Genomic DNA, 16815 nt, shown 5'->3' with positions numbered 1-16815 from the left:
TTGAATATATGTAAAACTTTTAGCACAGAGGTATTTTAGTACTCAATAAATTTTAGCTATTAATATATGGATTACATAAATTGTTTCACTCTCCAGCCCATGGATGGTTACTAGCTCAGAATATAACGAATATAAGGACATATATTGGGGAACTATCCTGGTAGCAGATAAGACTTTATTCCTCACAGTGAGACCTGCTTTGCTGGCACCCATATAAAGAGTCTGTTATGAGTTGTTACATTAGATTAATATTATTATGAATTATAGAAATAATTAAATTAAATTATCTCTAAACACAAAAGGAAAAGTTTGGACTGATAATATAACAAGTAATTATATCTATAAAATTCATTTCTATCAACTGACCTCATTGTTTTAATAATATTCGCCAATTTTCACTTTCACATCAGAATAATTAGACATACGAAGGCTCTTAAAGTATCTATACTTGGATATAAATTATACATGTTTTTTTTTAAACAAGGAAACGAACTACTGGGAGAAGGATGTTATTTATTCTTAGGAATATAGTTCAAACTTGACAATGCTTTAGGGTAAAATATTATTATCTTTTTTGCAGAGAGTCTCAAAGATGCAAATTGTCTGTTTGGGACTGCTTCTTTTCGGCGTGACCTGGGCAGCACCAGTAAGCATTTATAAACTCATTTATGCATCATATTATCTTCTGGTCTCTTTATTTTTTCTAAGCAATATTTTTTCTTTTTTTAATTAGTAACCCTTACCTAGTTCAGTTGCAATAAAGTACCAAACAAAAAGAAAGCATCCAGCACTTGATGCAAATGTCTATCACCAAGGAGGACCTCAATAAACATGTGCTGAATTATAAATGTCAACATATTGCCTTTTAAGAAATGCCAAAAAATATATTTTTGGGAAAACTAGTCACAGTGTTTCAAATCAACTGTTAATGAGTAAATGCTCAGAGACCCAAATTTTAACACATCTAAAGAGATTCTCGATATTTTACTAAAAACTGAAAAAAATTTGACTTGGCAGTTTTACAGCTGGCCAACTAGATTTTGTAAATACGTTGGCAATAGAAAGAAACCAGACCTTTTCTCTTATTCTTGTAACCCACCAATACGGAAATCCTGCTAATGATTTTCTCTTCATGTGCAAGGCTAAAGATGGGAAGAAGGACCCCTAAGCTTAACATAAATTGAGTTGCAATTTCTTTTTTTTTTTTCTCCCTCTGATTCACCCAGATGAGTATTCAGGATGTGACTAAATTATCTTGTGAAAATGCTGAGTGTTACCGATATTTTCTGCTGTGCAGACACAGTGCTAATTAGACAATGTCTGAAAAGCATCCTAGCCTTTCAGAACAACCATTTCAGTTGGAGAGCATGGAAACAAGTAGTCATTCTGTTGCCGGAAGTGCTTAAATATAGGTCCTGAGCCAGTTGAGTGACCAGTTGGGAAACCCGGTGATGAGCATGAATGATGCCATCCAGTAAGGACAGCAGAAGTTGAGGAAAGTATGGTCCCTCTTAGCGCATATCCTTTGGCAGTCCTGCAGTGGGCCATAGTGCTTAAAAATAGACATCTGCCAGGCCCAATTCACACAACTCAGCTCAACCACGACCACAGGGGCATGTGCTTAAGCATGACAGAGGTTGAGTGGGTCTTGCTGACCCGGCTCAAACCCACCAGCTGAGGATGAATCTATTTTGAGCAACACATTCCAAGGAGCAGCTGAAGTGGCACCTTCTGACCATTTTCCAGTAACTGTTATGTCAATATCAATTCAGTGACCACTGGTCAAGAGAAAAAGCCAGCAGGCCACCCTCAAGCGTGGGAGAACAGAAAAGTGGGTGTGAGGGGTGGTGGGAGGGATGCATATTTCAGATGAAAAAGGCTCAGCAAGGACATACATAAAATTTTGAATTATGAATGACTAAATGTGATGTTTACCTAAATTGTTTATTAATAGATTGTGGTATCAGAAATTGGAATATATTGAGTCACTTACATCTGTTTTGGAATTATATTCTAAATTCAAACTGTAGGAGAAAAGAAGTTTTCCTCAATTCTCTTTGTGTTCATGGCTCTGTCAGAAAATTAAGCTGATAAGGACAGATTAACAGGAGAAAAGCATACAAATGTTATTAAATTTCTACATGTGCATGGGAGCAGTCATGAGAATGAAGACCCAAAAAGGTAACCAAAGCAGGAAGCTTTTACACCTTTTAGACGAAGAAACAAATTTGTGAAAAATTGATAAGACAAAGGAATTTGGGCTAAAGGTAATCCAACCCGGTCTAGGTAGTCCTTATATTCCTTACTGAGAAAGATTAGGATTAGTTTCACAAGATTTGTGGATTCCTCCAGTGTCATCTCTGAACTGCTAAGAGCTGGCCACCAGTAACAAGACACTTTGTTTCCTACCTTTAGGCAGAAAAGGGGGAACTTTTTCTGCATTTATGACTTAACTGCCTTCAGTTCAAAATAATTCTTATGTTAAAGAAGCATATTTTGGGAGTGACATTCTGGTTTCCTTCAAAGACAAAATTTGGAAGTGGAAGAAAACAAAAGATGGAAATTGGGCCATTCAATTCAATTAATATTCATCAACATGCAATTAGACTACAAACACTGTTAAAATTTACTTTGTTGTAAGTTCATGACTTATTGCTGCCAGCTTCATTAAGGTACTCTATACTAACAAGTATGTTTTTAATTCATGGGTGTGTGTGTTCTATGAGAAGATGCTGAATATCCCAAACTTAATGTAAAATTCAAGAAACAATTCCTTTACTTCTATAACTTTGCATTTTAAGTGTAAATAATTTACTTTCTACTTATGTCTGGGTTATTAACTGCCTAACTCATAGGGGTTATTATGGGAATCAGATAGTATACAAAAACACAGCTCTGTAAAGTCTTTTTTATGTTTTCTTTTTAGGCAGGTCTGCCTATAAGTAGGGCCCCATATTCAAAATTATTTTAACTGTTTTGATATTTTTGGGAAGTGATACAGTGATCTAAATTTACATGCATAAAAGAATAAAAAAGAAGAGTATTTGTCCCAATCCGTAGGCCACTCCATTTTCCTTTCCCTGACAGAAATCTCTGCTCAGGTGACTGGCAACAACAAAGTCTCATCCTTGGACATGATCCTACACCTTATGGACAGAGCTATGGTTTTACTTTTGCTGGACCACCAGCAGCATCAAGTCTTTGCTTGTATAGCAAACTCTAAATTCATGCAATTCATGCAAACATAATTCTCATCACAGGACTCTGATTTTGGTTCATTGATACTAAACAATTTCCAATGTGTCAGTGAAAATTTATTTTTCAGTTGATATCAGCAACATCCAAGCTTCCACATCTGGAGTGACACCCCTCCCCAACTTGGCAATTCTGTGCATGAGTGTGGTTCTAATGCTTATGTCATTGTCTCCCTCTGGTGGACGAATGCTGGCACCCTGTTTTGTAAGACTAAAACAAATATTATTGTAATGTATCCATCTTCTTTGGTTGGAATGATTTTCCACATTGAATAATACAACCCAGTAAGAGAAAAATAAATGAGACATTTATTGTTGGCAGAAATGGACGAAAGAATGAATGTTTTGTGAAGTTGTATTTCTTGTTTCCTTCCAGACATTTCTGCCACAAACTGAGAAAACTAAGGAAGACTGTGTGGAAGAACAGAGGGTAAACAGAATTATTCTTCTCAGATAAATCTATTTCAACTCTTTTAAAGAAAAAACTCAGGAGAGGAAATTTTTAACTGTCAAAATATTCCTGTGCACTTAGAATGGAAATGCAAAATTACACCACATAATTTTAGCACTTAATTCAGACAATGTTTGATAGAAAAGAGAAACATTCTGAATGGGGATTTGTTTCTCTTCACTGTGATTTCTTTCTCCAGAAGAAGTGAATAAAAATCCTGGTGTATTATTAGCAAGCTATTTTCGCACACATATACACGAGAACAAAACAACAAATGAGGGAGGAAACAATGGAAAGGGAGTTAACGAATCTTAATGTGGAATTCCATATGCATGTAGAAAGTAAAACAACTATCCTCAGCTTTTCATGTCACCAAATTGCAGCCTACCATGGTTTCTCCTGGCAGCCTCAGAAATTCTGTTCTAGGACCTAACAATCTTCTGTTCTTTATCTCAGTTGAAAATTACAAAGGCAAAAAATGGCAAACAGCAGAGTCTGAATGATCATGCTGTGTCTTTCCAATTTGACATCAGACATGAATACTGTAAAACCCACATTTCTCCTTTCCTTACAGCCCCTCCCACCTGCAAATATCTCCACATGCTCCCTGTCCATTGAAATTTGTTAATAAAATTAATACGCCTTGGGAGAGAGAGCCATTGATAGTCATCCTTAGAGCAAACAGACTTACAGACATGTAGAAAAGAAAGGGACAAGGTTTATAGGTGCTCTTCTGTGATTATAAGAAGAACTACCATTTGTCAGAAGCAGAATTTGACTTCACTTAAGTTAAAGAATATCTTGTACAATCAAAAAGAGAGCCAGACAAGTTAATAAGATATAAACACATCTTAATACAATGTTATGTTTTTGTAGATAACGTACAAAGGCCACCATGAGAAACACGGGTATTATATTTTTAAGTATGTTTACACATCATCTGGGAGGAAAAATCAAAGTGACATAAAGGTAAGCTAAATCTCTGAGAGAAGATCCTTACCATGAGCCAAAATCTGGACTAACCACAGGGGAAAATGTAGAGGAGACAAATTTATTTTAATTACTCTGGGTTTCTGTCTGGTGGGTGCTTTTGCCCTTTTTCTATAGTCCCTGGCTTCTTAAACAACTTTGTTATAGAACTCACACAGATGGGCCACCCTACAGCTTAGCCCAAATCCTGCCCCGCTTCGGGACCTTCCCCAGCAGGTGTGATGCTGGTGGACCTCTAATGCCCGTGACCTTTGCTTATTGCTTCCAAGTAACGTTTGATCTTTTATAAGGAGGGTTTCTGAACATAATCTATCATGTGTTCTAATGATGAGGATTAGAAGACTAACAGAAGAAATCACTTTAGCCTAAAGAGTGACATGTTTTAGTGTCCCTTAAATTCATTCCACTGATGACTCCATTCTGGGTCAGAATGCTTGGAAGAGAAAGAATGAGGGCCTTGTCCCTGGAATAGGACAATAATTCTTTTCATTCAGCCCCTTTTTGCAGATTCATTGGCCGAAGAGCTGGAAACAGCTTAAAATGCCATCAGCAAAAGGACTATTTACTTTTTCCAAATCTGGCTTCATTTCCCATGAAAGTGGTAGCTTCTCTTCAGAATGTTATTTTGTTCTGCTCATTATTCTTTAGATGGCATCTCTAAGACTAACTGCCTGTTAAGCTAATTTGTTACATTAAGTAAGTTAAAACTTTTTGGTATAATAAATGTATGTTGAGCTCTTCCTATTGTGCAAGATACTTTGTGAGATTAAATGATTGAGAAAACTTAATTCTTTCTCTCCAGGAACTTAGAGTTAGAAAAGAAAAAAAATGCATTTATAAAATCATTATAAAACTCAAGACAGAATGTGCAAAGTGCTGTGAGAGTAGTACCCCCAAAAATATGATTTTAGGGGCTTAGAGTAGAAAAAGATTAGCTCTTAGTCTGGTGTTTAGGGAAAGCCTACATAATGGAAATAATTGAGCTGGGCCTTGGAGGCTGAGTACAATTTAAGCAAACAAGTGGATGAGAGAAATTTGAGCAAACAAGTAGAGGAGAGAGGCCATTCCAGACAAAAAGAATAATATGAACTAGGGCATGGAGATAGAAAGACAGAACACAGGAAATCAGACCAGCCAACTGATATAAGGACCACCATGCAGTTAGCGATGCAACCAGAAATCATTTAAAATAACAAATACAAAAAAGATTGACCATCACATTCCACAGTTTAAAAGTTGCTCCATGTTTTCATCTATAAAAGAGCTCTATTCAGTCCTTAGTGAAATGCACTTAATTCATTAGTATACATGATACTGTTTTTAAAGCAGTTGAAGCACCAGAAAGAAAACAAACTTTCCCACCGCAGAGTAAGGGGAGAAACAAAATTAAAAGGGATGATCCCAAACTACTGATTTGTTAACGCATCTGTTTAACTCAAAAGACTATATTCACAATGAGCAAATAAACTTGATTTCAAAAGAAAATATAAATGTCCACGTGAAACTTTCCAAGACTCAATGACTTAAAATAAGTCAAATGTTCAAAATACTTTTAATTCAGCAATAATTCACTATAAAGTTTGTTTCTATTATATTTTTCCCCACAGAAAAATCTTACTTATTTTCAGAACATTCTGCCACTATAAAAGATCAGGCAATATCATAATTCCCACAAATAAATAATTTCAAATTGTAACTTAAAGATATTACAAGTTCTAACTTTAGCATGCTGTATGTAAGCAGTTTCCTAAAGGTAGAAGGCATTTTCATAAGGTATTTTTAATCTTGAGATTCAAGAATGAGCTGATTCAACACTTTCCCCCCCCCGTTTTGCAACAGTGAGATACATGTATGAAAACAAGCAGTCCTCCAGGTAAAATGGTATTCTTATTTTCAGACCAAAGAAAGAGATTAAAAGGAAGATCAAGCAAAATACATTTAGGATAGCATAGTCTCAGGGGTCGCAAGCTCGCAGAACCCTCCCAGAGGGTGATATTCAGGTAGTACATGGATAGAAGGGCCCAGAATTCATCCATCTCCATCTACCACCACAACAGTTAAGGAGGGACAGAGCCTGGGAAAACAGCTGTGCATCCAATAATCAAACCACTATCATTCCCATCACTCACAATAGGTAGGGAAGCAAACGGCCATTTGATAAAGGGCTGTATATGGTTCTGTATGAAATGATAGTTACCATCATTTATATAGAATTCATCTTACACATAGACATTATTTTAGATACTTTATACACATTATAACATTTCATAAAACCATTTAATTCTCCCAACAATCCTGAAAGACAACTATCATTTTTCTTATTTTCCTATTAAGAAAGCTGAGCCACAGAGAAGTAAAATAAGGTTTTTAAGGTCACATAGCTCATCAATGGCAGGGTCGGGCATCCAGTAACCGTGATCTTTCCATAGTACACCTACTTTCAATGAACCCTTGACTGATGGATCAAGAAAGACCATTTGACTCCTCCTGCCTGCTGTTCCACTAAATATGATTCCCCATTATCCTGACTTCCCTGAATGTGGGCTTTCCATCTCCTTTATCTTCCCTATACCCTTGCTGTGTGCGTGCAAGCCTCCAACCTGTCTCTACTTTCTTCCTCCATCTGGGAGCATTTATGTATTTGCACATATTTAATTAATACATTCAAGAAAATGTCTATATGTTCAATAGCAGCCAACAGACCAAAGTGGTGGCCAAAAAAAGTGGGACAAAATTAAGCTGTATTAGTAAAAATAGTTAAAAAAATTTGTAAAAATTAGTAAAAATAGGTGGTCAGGGCAAGGAAGCTACTAGAAGCTGTGTGCCCAGGCTACCCAGGCCACATCGGAGTCGGGGGCCATCTGGAACCCCACAAGCTAAAGGAAATCTGTAGTCAGATGACAGTCCTGAACATAGTGACCTAATAAAAGAGAACCACAAGTGTTAACTTGGAGAAGAGAAAGAAAGCATCCAGTCAGTTTAGAGAAAATCTTAACTTTTCCAGATATTAAAAAGATTGCATATGAAAGAGGAAATAACCTTAATTGGGCATCAGTTACTAGGTGCAGGTTACAAAAAACTTGAAAAATAAAACACAATGAAAATTAGAATATAAATGAAAAGATCTCACATAAAACGTTACAAGCAATTTGCCTGTAAAGTCTTCAAGGAAGGAACAGCTGACCATAGGTCATGAAACTGGGAAGGACTTGCCCTGGGTGACCCTGTGAGGCTGGGATACCTGACCCTTTCTCTAACTAGGTATTGTTTTTTGAGCTCAGGTGCTACATTCTCACAGCATCAATCTGTCCGATATTAGAGTTGTTCTCTTTCTCTCTTGTCTTCATTTTTGCAGGTCAATATTCCAGTCCATTTTAGTTATTAACCCACCTTCTGGCTGAACACCAGTAGAAGGGTTTTTTTTTTTCCTTTGTAGTGTTTTTCTCTGGCATAATCCAAATCCAAGCGATTATATCTCAGCCTTGAACGCTACAAATCCTCCTAACTGTTCTTTCTTACTGCTATTCCTCCTGAGCTGTTGATTTTTATTTTGTTAATCCCTTGCTCATAAACCTTCACTAGCTCTTCACCCTTTGCAAAATAAATCCAAATTCTTTACCCTCGAGTCTCAGGTTCTAGAATGCTCCAGCACCCTGTATGTCTGTGAGAACCCCAGTTGGATATGAGGTCCCTGTCCCACCGCTCTACACCCCCGTCTTTGGTCCTGCAGGTCTACTGCCTCTGCCATTCCATGAGTCATCAGGTATTGCTTAGTACATGGGGCATCCAGCCACATTTCCTACTTGCCCCTGTCCTTCGATTAATGCCTCTTATTTCCATTTCATATTACTCACCAGTTCAAAAGCCTATGTCATGGTGTTGTCAATTTTACCTCACCTTACAATTTGGAGGTAGAGAGAAAGTATCTTATTTATTCTGTTTATAATTGTTCTGTTGCTCAAGAGTTCCTACCCAAAGGGTAATGAGAGGAAGGGGGGAGTCTACAGAAATTAATTTAAATTCAGCCTGTTTAAACTTAAGGCTATCAAATCATTATAATAGTTCTTTAAGTAAGTCCTTTAGTTTGGGTAAAAACACTCAGATACTCTCTTTCTCTTCTCTAAGATGGCATACAGATATATGAGACAATAGGGTATGGCTTATATCATCCACTACATACAGTATACCATATGTACAAACATGGCTTCCACCACAGTGGAAGGGAAGATGTGGAATCCTCAGACATGCATGGGCAATGTTGCTTGACCACTTGTATGCTATCCTGCCTGCTTGTATTATAAAATGAGGTCTCTGGCTGCCATAGCTTAGAATCAGCACAGTATAGTCTTGGTTGGGGCCCAGTGGTGTTTCAGTCTCTCTTGGCTCTCGTAAACAATTTAGACCCCTGTGTGTTTGAGTATGACTCACCTTTGTCCATAGTGTATATGTTCCTTCTACGTGACTCCCTTTCATTGATTTAGAGCCACCTCTGATTCCAGAGGGTATCACTGTGGAGGATACCCTCTGGAAAATTCTCGACCAGACTCTTTCATATCTAGCTTATGCCATAGAAATACTGTGAGTGTCATGGGCAAAGTTGCTGTCAGCCCCTTTTTCTTTTTGACCATATTGTTCTGCCAAGCTTATTGCAACTTGGCTGCACCTCAAGTTGGTAAAGTACAGCCTATGAAGCAGCCTTTTTATAGGCTCCCCCCAAAAAGGACAAATGGAGATACATGTATAAACACTTCACTTTCCTTCTTCACTTTCTTTTTTTCATCCCATTATCACTCAGGGACTTTCCTTGTCTAGATCTCCATATTTCACCTTATGATCTAGAACTGTAGTTCTCAAATACAGTCTATCGACCAGCAACTATCAACATTACCTGGGAAATGTTATTGAATGCAAATGCTAGAGTCTCACCCCAGATCTACTGGATCAGAAACTCTGGCCATTGGTTTCAACAATTTTTGTTTTATCACCTTCCAAACAGTTCTGATAAATGCTAAATTTGAGAACTATTTATCTAAACTATCAAATTTAGTTTATTACATGACAAACAGGGAAGAAAAGAAAGGTAATGAATCCTTTTTCTGACAACAGCTGGGTTTGTAACACTTGCTGCAAATCCTTTGTTTGAATGTCAGAAGCTGAGTATTACCTAGATTCATCTATTGGTCTTTTTTCTAAAAATAAGGATTGGGGGAGAAGAAATGAAAAGAAAAAGGAAATTTCACTCTAGGCAGATGAATATCTCTGAAGACCAGGGCAAGAACACACACACACACACACACACACACACACACACACACACAGAAAGGAAGACAGAGAGAATAATTATTTTTTAAAATATGAACTCCATTTCACTTGCAATGGCTTATGCAAGATGAGACAGCATTTTTTTTTGCTAAAAATATTATCAATCTTCATTTAAACATCTTATTGTTTAGAGCAGTAATCATAAAAATTTTAGTAGTGAACTTCCACTTTAGGTCCAAATATTTGTCTTTGTCTCAACAACAAATAATGTTGTCATTGAGACTTTAATCATGGTTTTAATTTCTTTTATTTTAGCAAATATGTCTCTGTGTTTAGGGGGACCACTCTTGAATCATATGCTCCTTAAATTCAGATCCTCCTTCAAGATCAGACACTTATCCATATTTCCAAACTTACTTATTTTTTGCTTCTTTAGGATTTCTCTTTTCAAACCATGGAGTTTTATTCGTATTATCTTTCAAATGTTTCCTGTTTCCGGACATTGAATATACCACTTATTCTTAAAATATCCTCACTACTATCCTATCACATATTTGGATCCTACCCATTCTTCAAAGCTTGCTCATTCTTTATCCATGAAACTTGCTCTGATCATTTCTAAATTATCTCTACCAACAAACCTCTATCGAGTTAATAGTCTTTCTCTTACATATCTGGTGGGTAATTCTTTTTAAATTGCTTAGGAATTATTAATTTTTTAAAATTTAACATAAAATAATACTTTATGTTGAAAATTACACTTTAGCAGGAAGAAAAAAATAAAGACAATATTGCTCTTCAAAATTTTGGTAAAAGAAGAAATCAAGAGCCAGCACCTAAAGAAAACATTGCCCAGGAAAGAGAGAAAAACTCTTCCATTCTTAGAGCCAATGAAAATTACCAAAGTAACAAAACTGAAACTCTTTTTGAGAACAGACAGAAAACAAATGAAGATGATAGTATTAATAACCAAGGAAATGCCCACAGTGACCTAAAGATGTCCATTTATCCTGAATCCACTGGGAATAAGGGGGCTGAGGATGAAGACAATGTTGTGAACAAATTCCGTAACCAAGAAGAATATGGTGCAACTCTCATCAGAAATAATTTGCAGTATATAATGGAGCCAAGGACTGTGACTGAACTCTTGGCAGAGGAAAACAAAGAGAACAAACCCAAGAATGTTCTAAGCAAAATCCCAGCAAGTATGAACTATGTTAAAGTCTCCTCAAAAGATAGAAAGAATTATCAAAGAGATTCCCAAGCCCAGAATATTCCAGTTAAAAGCAAAAGCACCTACCATACCCAACACAACATTGACTATCCAAAACAGCTCCCGAAAGTCAAAAAAGTCCCCAGTGATTTTGAAGGCAGTGGTTACCCAGATCTTCAAGAAAGGGGCGACAATGATCTCTCTCCTTTCAGTGGCGATGGTCAACCTTTTAAGGACATTTCTGGTAAAGGAGAACCTATTGGTCCTGACTTAAAAGGTGCAGATATTCAAACAGAGTTTTTTGGCCCAACTGAAGCCAATACCATCAGTCCTGATGGACGAGGGCCAGGTTATAATGAGATTCCAGAGAAAGAAGAAAGTGGCAGAAGTACCATTGGAACCAGGGATGAAACAAGAAAAGAGGCAAGCACTGCTGATGTAAGTCTAGTGGAAGGCAGCAATGATATCATAGGTAGCACCAACTTTAAGGAACTCCCTGGAAAAGAAGGAAACAGAGTAGATGCCAACAGCCAAAATGCTCACCAAGGGAAAGTAGAGTTTCATTACCCTCATCCTCATCTACCCTCACAAGAGAAAAAGAAAGAAGGCAGTAGAGATGTTGCTGAAAGTACTAATTATAATGAAATTCCAAAAAATGGCAAAGGTGGTAGCCGAAAAGATATGGAGCATTCTAATAGGAATCAAGTAATCTCAATTGAAAAACAAAGATTTCCCAATAAGGGCAAAAGTCGGGGCCAGCTTGCTCCTTCTCATGATCTTGATAATGAAATTAAAAATGAAATAGGTTCCCATAATGGCCTCAGCAGAAAAAATCATTATGTACCCCACAGACAAAATTCTACACGGAATAAGGGCGTGTCACAAAGGAAAGGCTCCTGGGGTTACAGAAAACCCAATTCCAGGAGAAGGTTTAGCCCCCCTAGAAAGCATGACAGTAGTGAATCATCTGACAGTGGCAGTTCCAGTGAGAGTGATGGTGATTAGCTACTAGAAATTCCCAGCAGGATTAAGGTTCAAATATCTAGTCATCTGTAACCTTACAGAAAAGGAGAGCCACCTGAGAGCATACCAGGTGAGAAAGGGCAGAGCAGAGAATTGAGTAAGCCAAGAAACCTGGCCTCCTGGGGAGATTTGTTGTTATTGTAAAAGTCACAGTATGAGATTCTATTCAAAATTACCATGCTCTTTTTCAAGAAGAAAAATTAATTAAGGATATGTGGAATAGGTAACATTTGAATAGATGTCATCAAAACTAGTTTGTAAATGTCACAAAAGCCTTTGTTGGTTTGCTCTATAGATATGAAAAGCAATAATATTGTTCATATGATAATCTATAATTAAATAATCTATTAAAACGTCTGTTGTCTGTGGTGCTTTATTTCAGAGGCAACGAGATTAGTTCTCCTTCTGGCAAAGGCAGTGTTGCGAAGTTAATCTGTTGAATAAAGCTTAACCACATTCCCTCATCCCACTGTGCTTAAACCCGCATTTCCTTCTTCATCTGACCTCCCTGTGCTGTACCAGAGATATCCTGCTTCGTATCTTTCTACACTTCCTTCCCGTGTTGCACATTTATAACTTCTTATAAGGCAAGCTTTCTTTCCTAAAACAAAGGTCTATGTTATCACTTTTCCAGACAAGGAAGGAAATAGAATAAACAGGGGTGAAGGGAATGGGAGGAACAAGGAGAATGAGAAGGAGAAGTGCGAGTGCAAAGACCAGACCAAAACTGACTTTGGTGGAGAGTTTTCATTGGCGGATCCCAAATCACTTCCAGTTTTTTTCTTTTCCCCAATCTTTCATCTAGATGCTTTTCCAACTAATGGCCTTCTGACACTCTTCTGGAAATTAGACGCAAGCTGCCTGGTAAGGGAGGGGAGTGAGGTTCTTGGAGGACTTTTGCTCTTCCTGATAAGAGAAGCTTTTACAGCTTTTTTACCCTAGTTCTTTGCTTGACATGAACATGATGCTCCGGGACACAGCAGCATTTTGTAACCATGAAGAAAAGGTGTGAGACAACAGAAAATATACAGATTGGTCTCTGCTCCGGTTCTTGGCATAGGACTCTGAAAACTCTTATAATTTCCTAAGTGATAAAGGCACTAGGAGCATCTTTTGTTCTAATATTTGGTCTTTGACCCTAGTTCCTGACACTGAGCTCCTAAATCCCTTGGAATTTCGTGGAACTTTTGTTCTAGTGAGGTGGCTGTTGGTGGGCTCCTAGATGGGGGCTGGTCACCAAAGAGGCCAGATTAAAAACTTGAAATTTTCAGTCCTAATCCCCCATTCTTCAGAGGGAGGAGGGGCTGGCAATGGAGTTAATAGTTATGCCTATGTGATGAAGCCTCTAGAGACACCTCAAATGTCTGGTGTCCTGAGAGCTCTCAGGCTGGCAAACACATGGAGGGGACAGGAGGTAACCTATCTGGACAGTACGTCGAAGCTCTGTACCTCTTCCCACGTACCTTACCCTTCACCTCTCCTCCATCTGGATGTCCATCACTATCATTTATCTTATTCTTTTACAATAAACTGGTAAACAGGAAGTAAACTGTTTTCTTGAATGCTGTGGGTTGCTCTAACCAATTAACTGAAACAGAGGAGGGGTTTGTGGGAAAGTCTGATTTATGTCCAATAAGTCAGAACCATAGGTGACAACCTAGACATACAACTGGCATCTGAATTGGGGAGGGGGCAGTCTTATGGGACTGAGGTCTTAACCTGTGGGATCTGAGGCTATCTCTAGGTAGATAGTGTCAAAGATAAGTTGTAGGACATACAGCTGGTATCACAAAGTGCTTAGTGTGAGGGGAAAACTCACCTGGCTTGTGTCAGAGGTATTGTGAGTGTGGTAGAAGTGTGAGAGTAAAAGAGACACACAGAAGAAATGTAGGTCTTCTAACACAAAAAGACAAAATAATCAGAGATACCACTAAACTAGCTCCCCAGCTCCATCAGCCTCCTGCCCCCAGAATGCTTGTTCTGTGAATAAAACAATTTTCTCTGTGTTAAGCAACTGTTCTTTTTTTTTTTTGATAGCTGAATTGAATTACTAATTCATATACCTTTCTGTTTCTGATATTCTTCTAAATGAGAAGGACCAAGAGAAGAAGAAAGGTAGAAGGTAGAGAAAAGTGCCTACTACTTCTCTTGTCTCTCTAAGATACGAGTTTCCAAAAAGCAGAAATCATGACTGGTATATTCTGGACAGCACCTAGATTATTGAGTTGAATAATGTATATAACACAAATGAAAAACAGCAGTGTCAATACAACACCATCATGCCTTAAAAAAATCTAAACTGTACATTAGGTTGATAGAAGGTACTTTTTTTTGCTAAATAAAAATTGCAATATAAGCTATGGAAAAAATCAGATTCTCCACATACACCCAAATAATAATCACTAAATGTGCTGTGCTCTGTTACAATCATTTATCTGCACACCGTCTGACTATATGGATACCATTACTATCCCCAATTTACAGTTGAGGAAACTGGGCCACAGAACTGTAAGTGTCCCAACCAGTAAGATAGGATTTGATCTTAAACAGTCTTTTGCTCTTAAACAGTCACTGTACTGTCATACATCACATAGATAGATAGACATAATACAGAATATGCATTCAATATATGGATGGATGAATATACAAACACTATACATGGACTGTGTGTGTACACGCATATGCATGTGTACACACACAGACACACAGCAAGAGAGAACCTGCAAGTTGAACCTGAAAACAAGAAATATCTTCTTTCCCTCATTTAGTCTCCATCTTCCAGGTACAATAGTAAATAGTGTCCATGAAAAGTTAACATATCTCCTAATAAATTACTCACCAACAGAATTCCAGAGTAAGCTCTTCCTAGTACTTTACTTTTTTATTTTTTTATTTTTATTTTTTTAAGACTTTATTGATTTATTTGAAAGACAGAGATCACAAGTAGGCAGAGAGTCAGGGAGAGAGAGAGGAAAGAAAGCAGGCTCCCTGCCGAGCAGAGAGCCCCATGTGGGGCTCCATCCCAGGACCCTGAGATCATGACCTGTGCTGAAGGCAGAGGCTTTACCCCACTGAGTCACCCAGGTGCCCCGTAATTTGGTTTTTTAAAGAAAAAAGACAATTTTGGTGCACACGTGCACACACACACACACACACACAAACCCTGAGCAGTTAATGAAATGAAGAAAACTACTTCAGAATTTAAATTGCAGAAAAAATGAATTGAAATCAACCCTCTACTTATATCCCAGATTATATCAGACTTTTACAAGTAAATGGACTGTTCACATGAAAAACACTTGGTGTTGTAAAGAAAAGAAATGAACTGGTGGAGAAAACGGATGTTTTCTTTGGGTAATTGCAGGCAGAGTTTCCAAAGGCCATCAGTCTTAGTCTGCTATCTAGTGGAGAAATTGCACATTTCAATTCTCTCAGATTTTCTTCTCACCAAGCTTGAATATTGGTGCACAGTCACTTAAAACACTGACAATGTTCAGATTTTCATCCATTTAAGGGAAACTGGAAAAGTTTCGATTTCTTCGATGCCTTGCCAAGGGATCCAGACATAGAGGGCTGAGACCAAAACGGAAGGACCACAGATGCGGAAACACAACCTGCAGTCAGGCCATGGATCTGTGTTGTATCCAAACACAGATTTCAGCCATCAAGCTCTACTGCTTCACTTTTTTTTTTTTTTAAACAAACATAGATTTCCAAAACGGCAGAAAACTCCAGCTTCACAAAGGGGCCTTTTATGCAATGATTGATTGCATAAAATGGGCATATTCTGCCACCTTGTGCCCAAAAAGAAAAAAATTGCTCTAGGTTCTGGCATTTATTCCAATGCTGGCTACTTCCCTCCAACCTCACCATCCTACATATCTCTGCTTAAAAATATCTACCTTGATTTTGCAGCTAGAGTTCCTCTGTTTTTAGCAATCTAGCTAGTCAGGACGATGTATCTGATTCTGCTTGACATAACATTCAGTTCTGTTGTAAAACGTTTACTAAATGACTACATCTCACAAAATTCCAAGGGGATCAAAAGGAGAGAAGAGATGCTCCTGGCCCTTATCGAGATTATTATTTAGTCAAGGAGAAAGGCCTACAAAAGACACAAGATAATTGTGGTAAATTCAATGATAGAAACATAAATAAAGAGATTATAGGAGTTCTGAGGGAAGAGATGACTCCAGCTGAAGGTAAGAGCAAACATAAAGTAAATCCATTTTCCTTAAGGTAATATACATTCAGAGGTGCTGCAGACAATCAGTTCCAAGAGACAAATGAGGGCCTGATAGTCAATGACCTTAAATGATAGTATTTTAGAGCTTAAGAAAGATCACTTCAACTATAGGATGGGGAAGTGGTAGTGGGTGAGAAGTGTAGGATGAATTGGAAGGCAGAAGACCGGCTGTAAGAATATCCATGGACAGGGTGCCTGGGTGGCTCAGTGGGTTAAGCCTCTGCCTTCAGCTCAGGTCATGGTCCCAGGATCCTGGGATTGAGCCCCGCATCTGGCTCTCTGCTCAGCAGGGAGCCTGCTTCCCCCCCTTCTCTCTCTGCCTGCCTCTCTGCCTACTTGTGATTTCTCTGTCAAATAAGTATTTGAAAAATATATA

The 16815-nt window shown here is 37.9% G+C and overlaps 1 protein-coding gene across 1 annotated transcript; it reads left to right on the top strand.

The window, feature by feature from the left end:
- The first annotated feature begins 592 nt into the window (after nt 1–592).
- On the top strand, nt 593–12447 carry MEPE (matrix extracellular phosphoglycoprotein). The gene is made up of 4 exons (XM_004756107.3): nt 593–646; nt 3631–3684; nt 4582–4674; nt 10724–12447. Exons 1-4 carry the CDS (start codon nt 593–595, stop codon nt 12173–12175), a joined length of 1653 nt encoding a protein of 550 aa, XP_004756164.1. The 3' UTR covers nt 12176–12447.
- Nucleotides 12448–16815: the final 4368 nt, after the last annotated feature.

The sequence above is a fragment of the Mustela putorius genome, unplaced genomic scaffold, assembly GCF_011764305.1.
Source record: "Mustela putorius furo isolate JIRA1106 unplaced genomic scaffold, ASM1176430v1.1 tig00000382_pilon_pilon_pilon, whole genome shotgun sequence".
Lineage (NCBI taxonomy): Eukaryota > Metazoa > Chordata > Mammalia > Carnivora > Mustelidae > Mustela > Mustela putorius.
Note: the sequence above shows the minus strand (reverse complement) of the source record. Positions and strands in the feature narration are given on the sequence as shown.

Excerpts from the sequence above, each read along its gene's own strand:
- MEPE (XM_004756107.3), top strand. The coding sequence starts at position 593 with ATGCAAATTGTCTGTTTGGGACTGCTTCTTTTCGGCGTGACCTGGGCA. Across the intron at positions 3,685-4,581 it reads ACTGTGTGGAAGAACAGAGG|ATAACGTACAAAGGCCACCA; the intron begins GTAAACAGAATT and ends ATGTTTTTGTAG. Across the intron at positions 4,675-10,723 it reads AAAATCAAAGTGACATAAAG|CAGGAAGAAAAAAATAAAGA; the intron begins GTAAGCTAAATC and ends ATTACACTTTAG.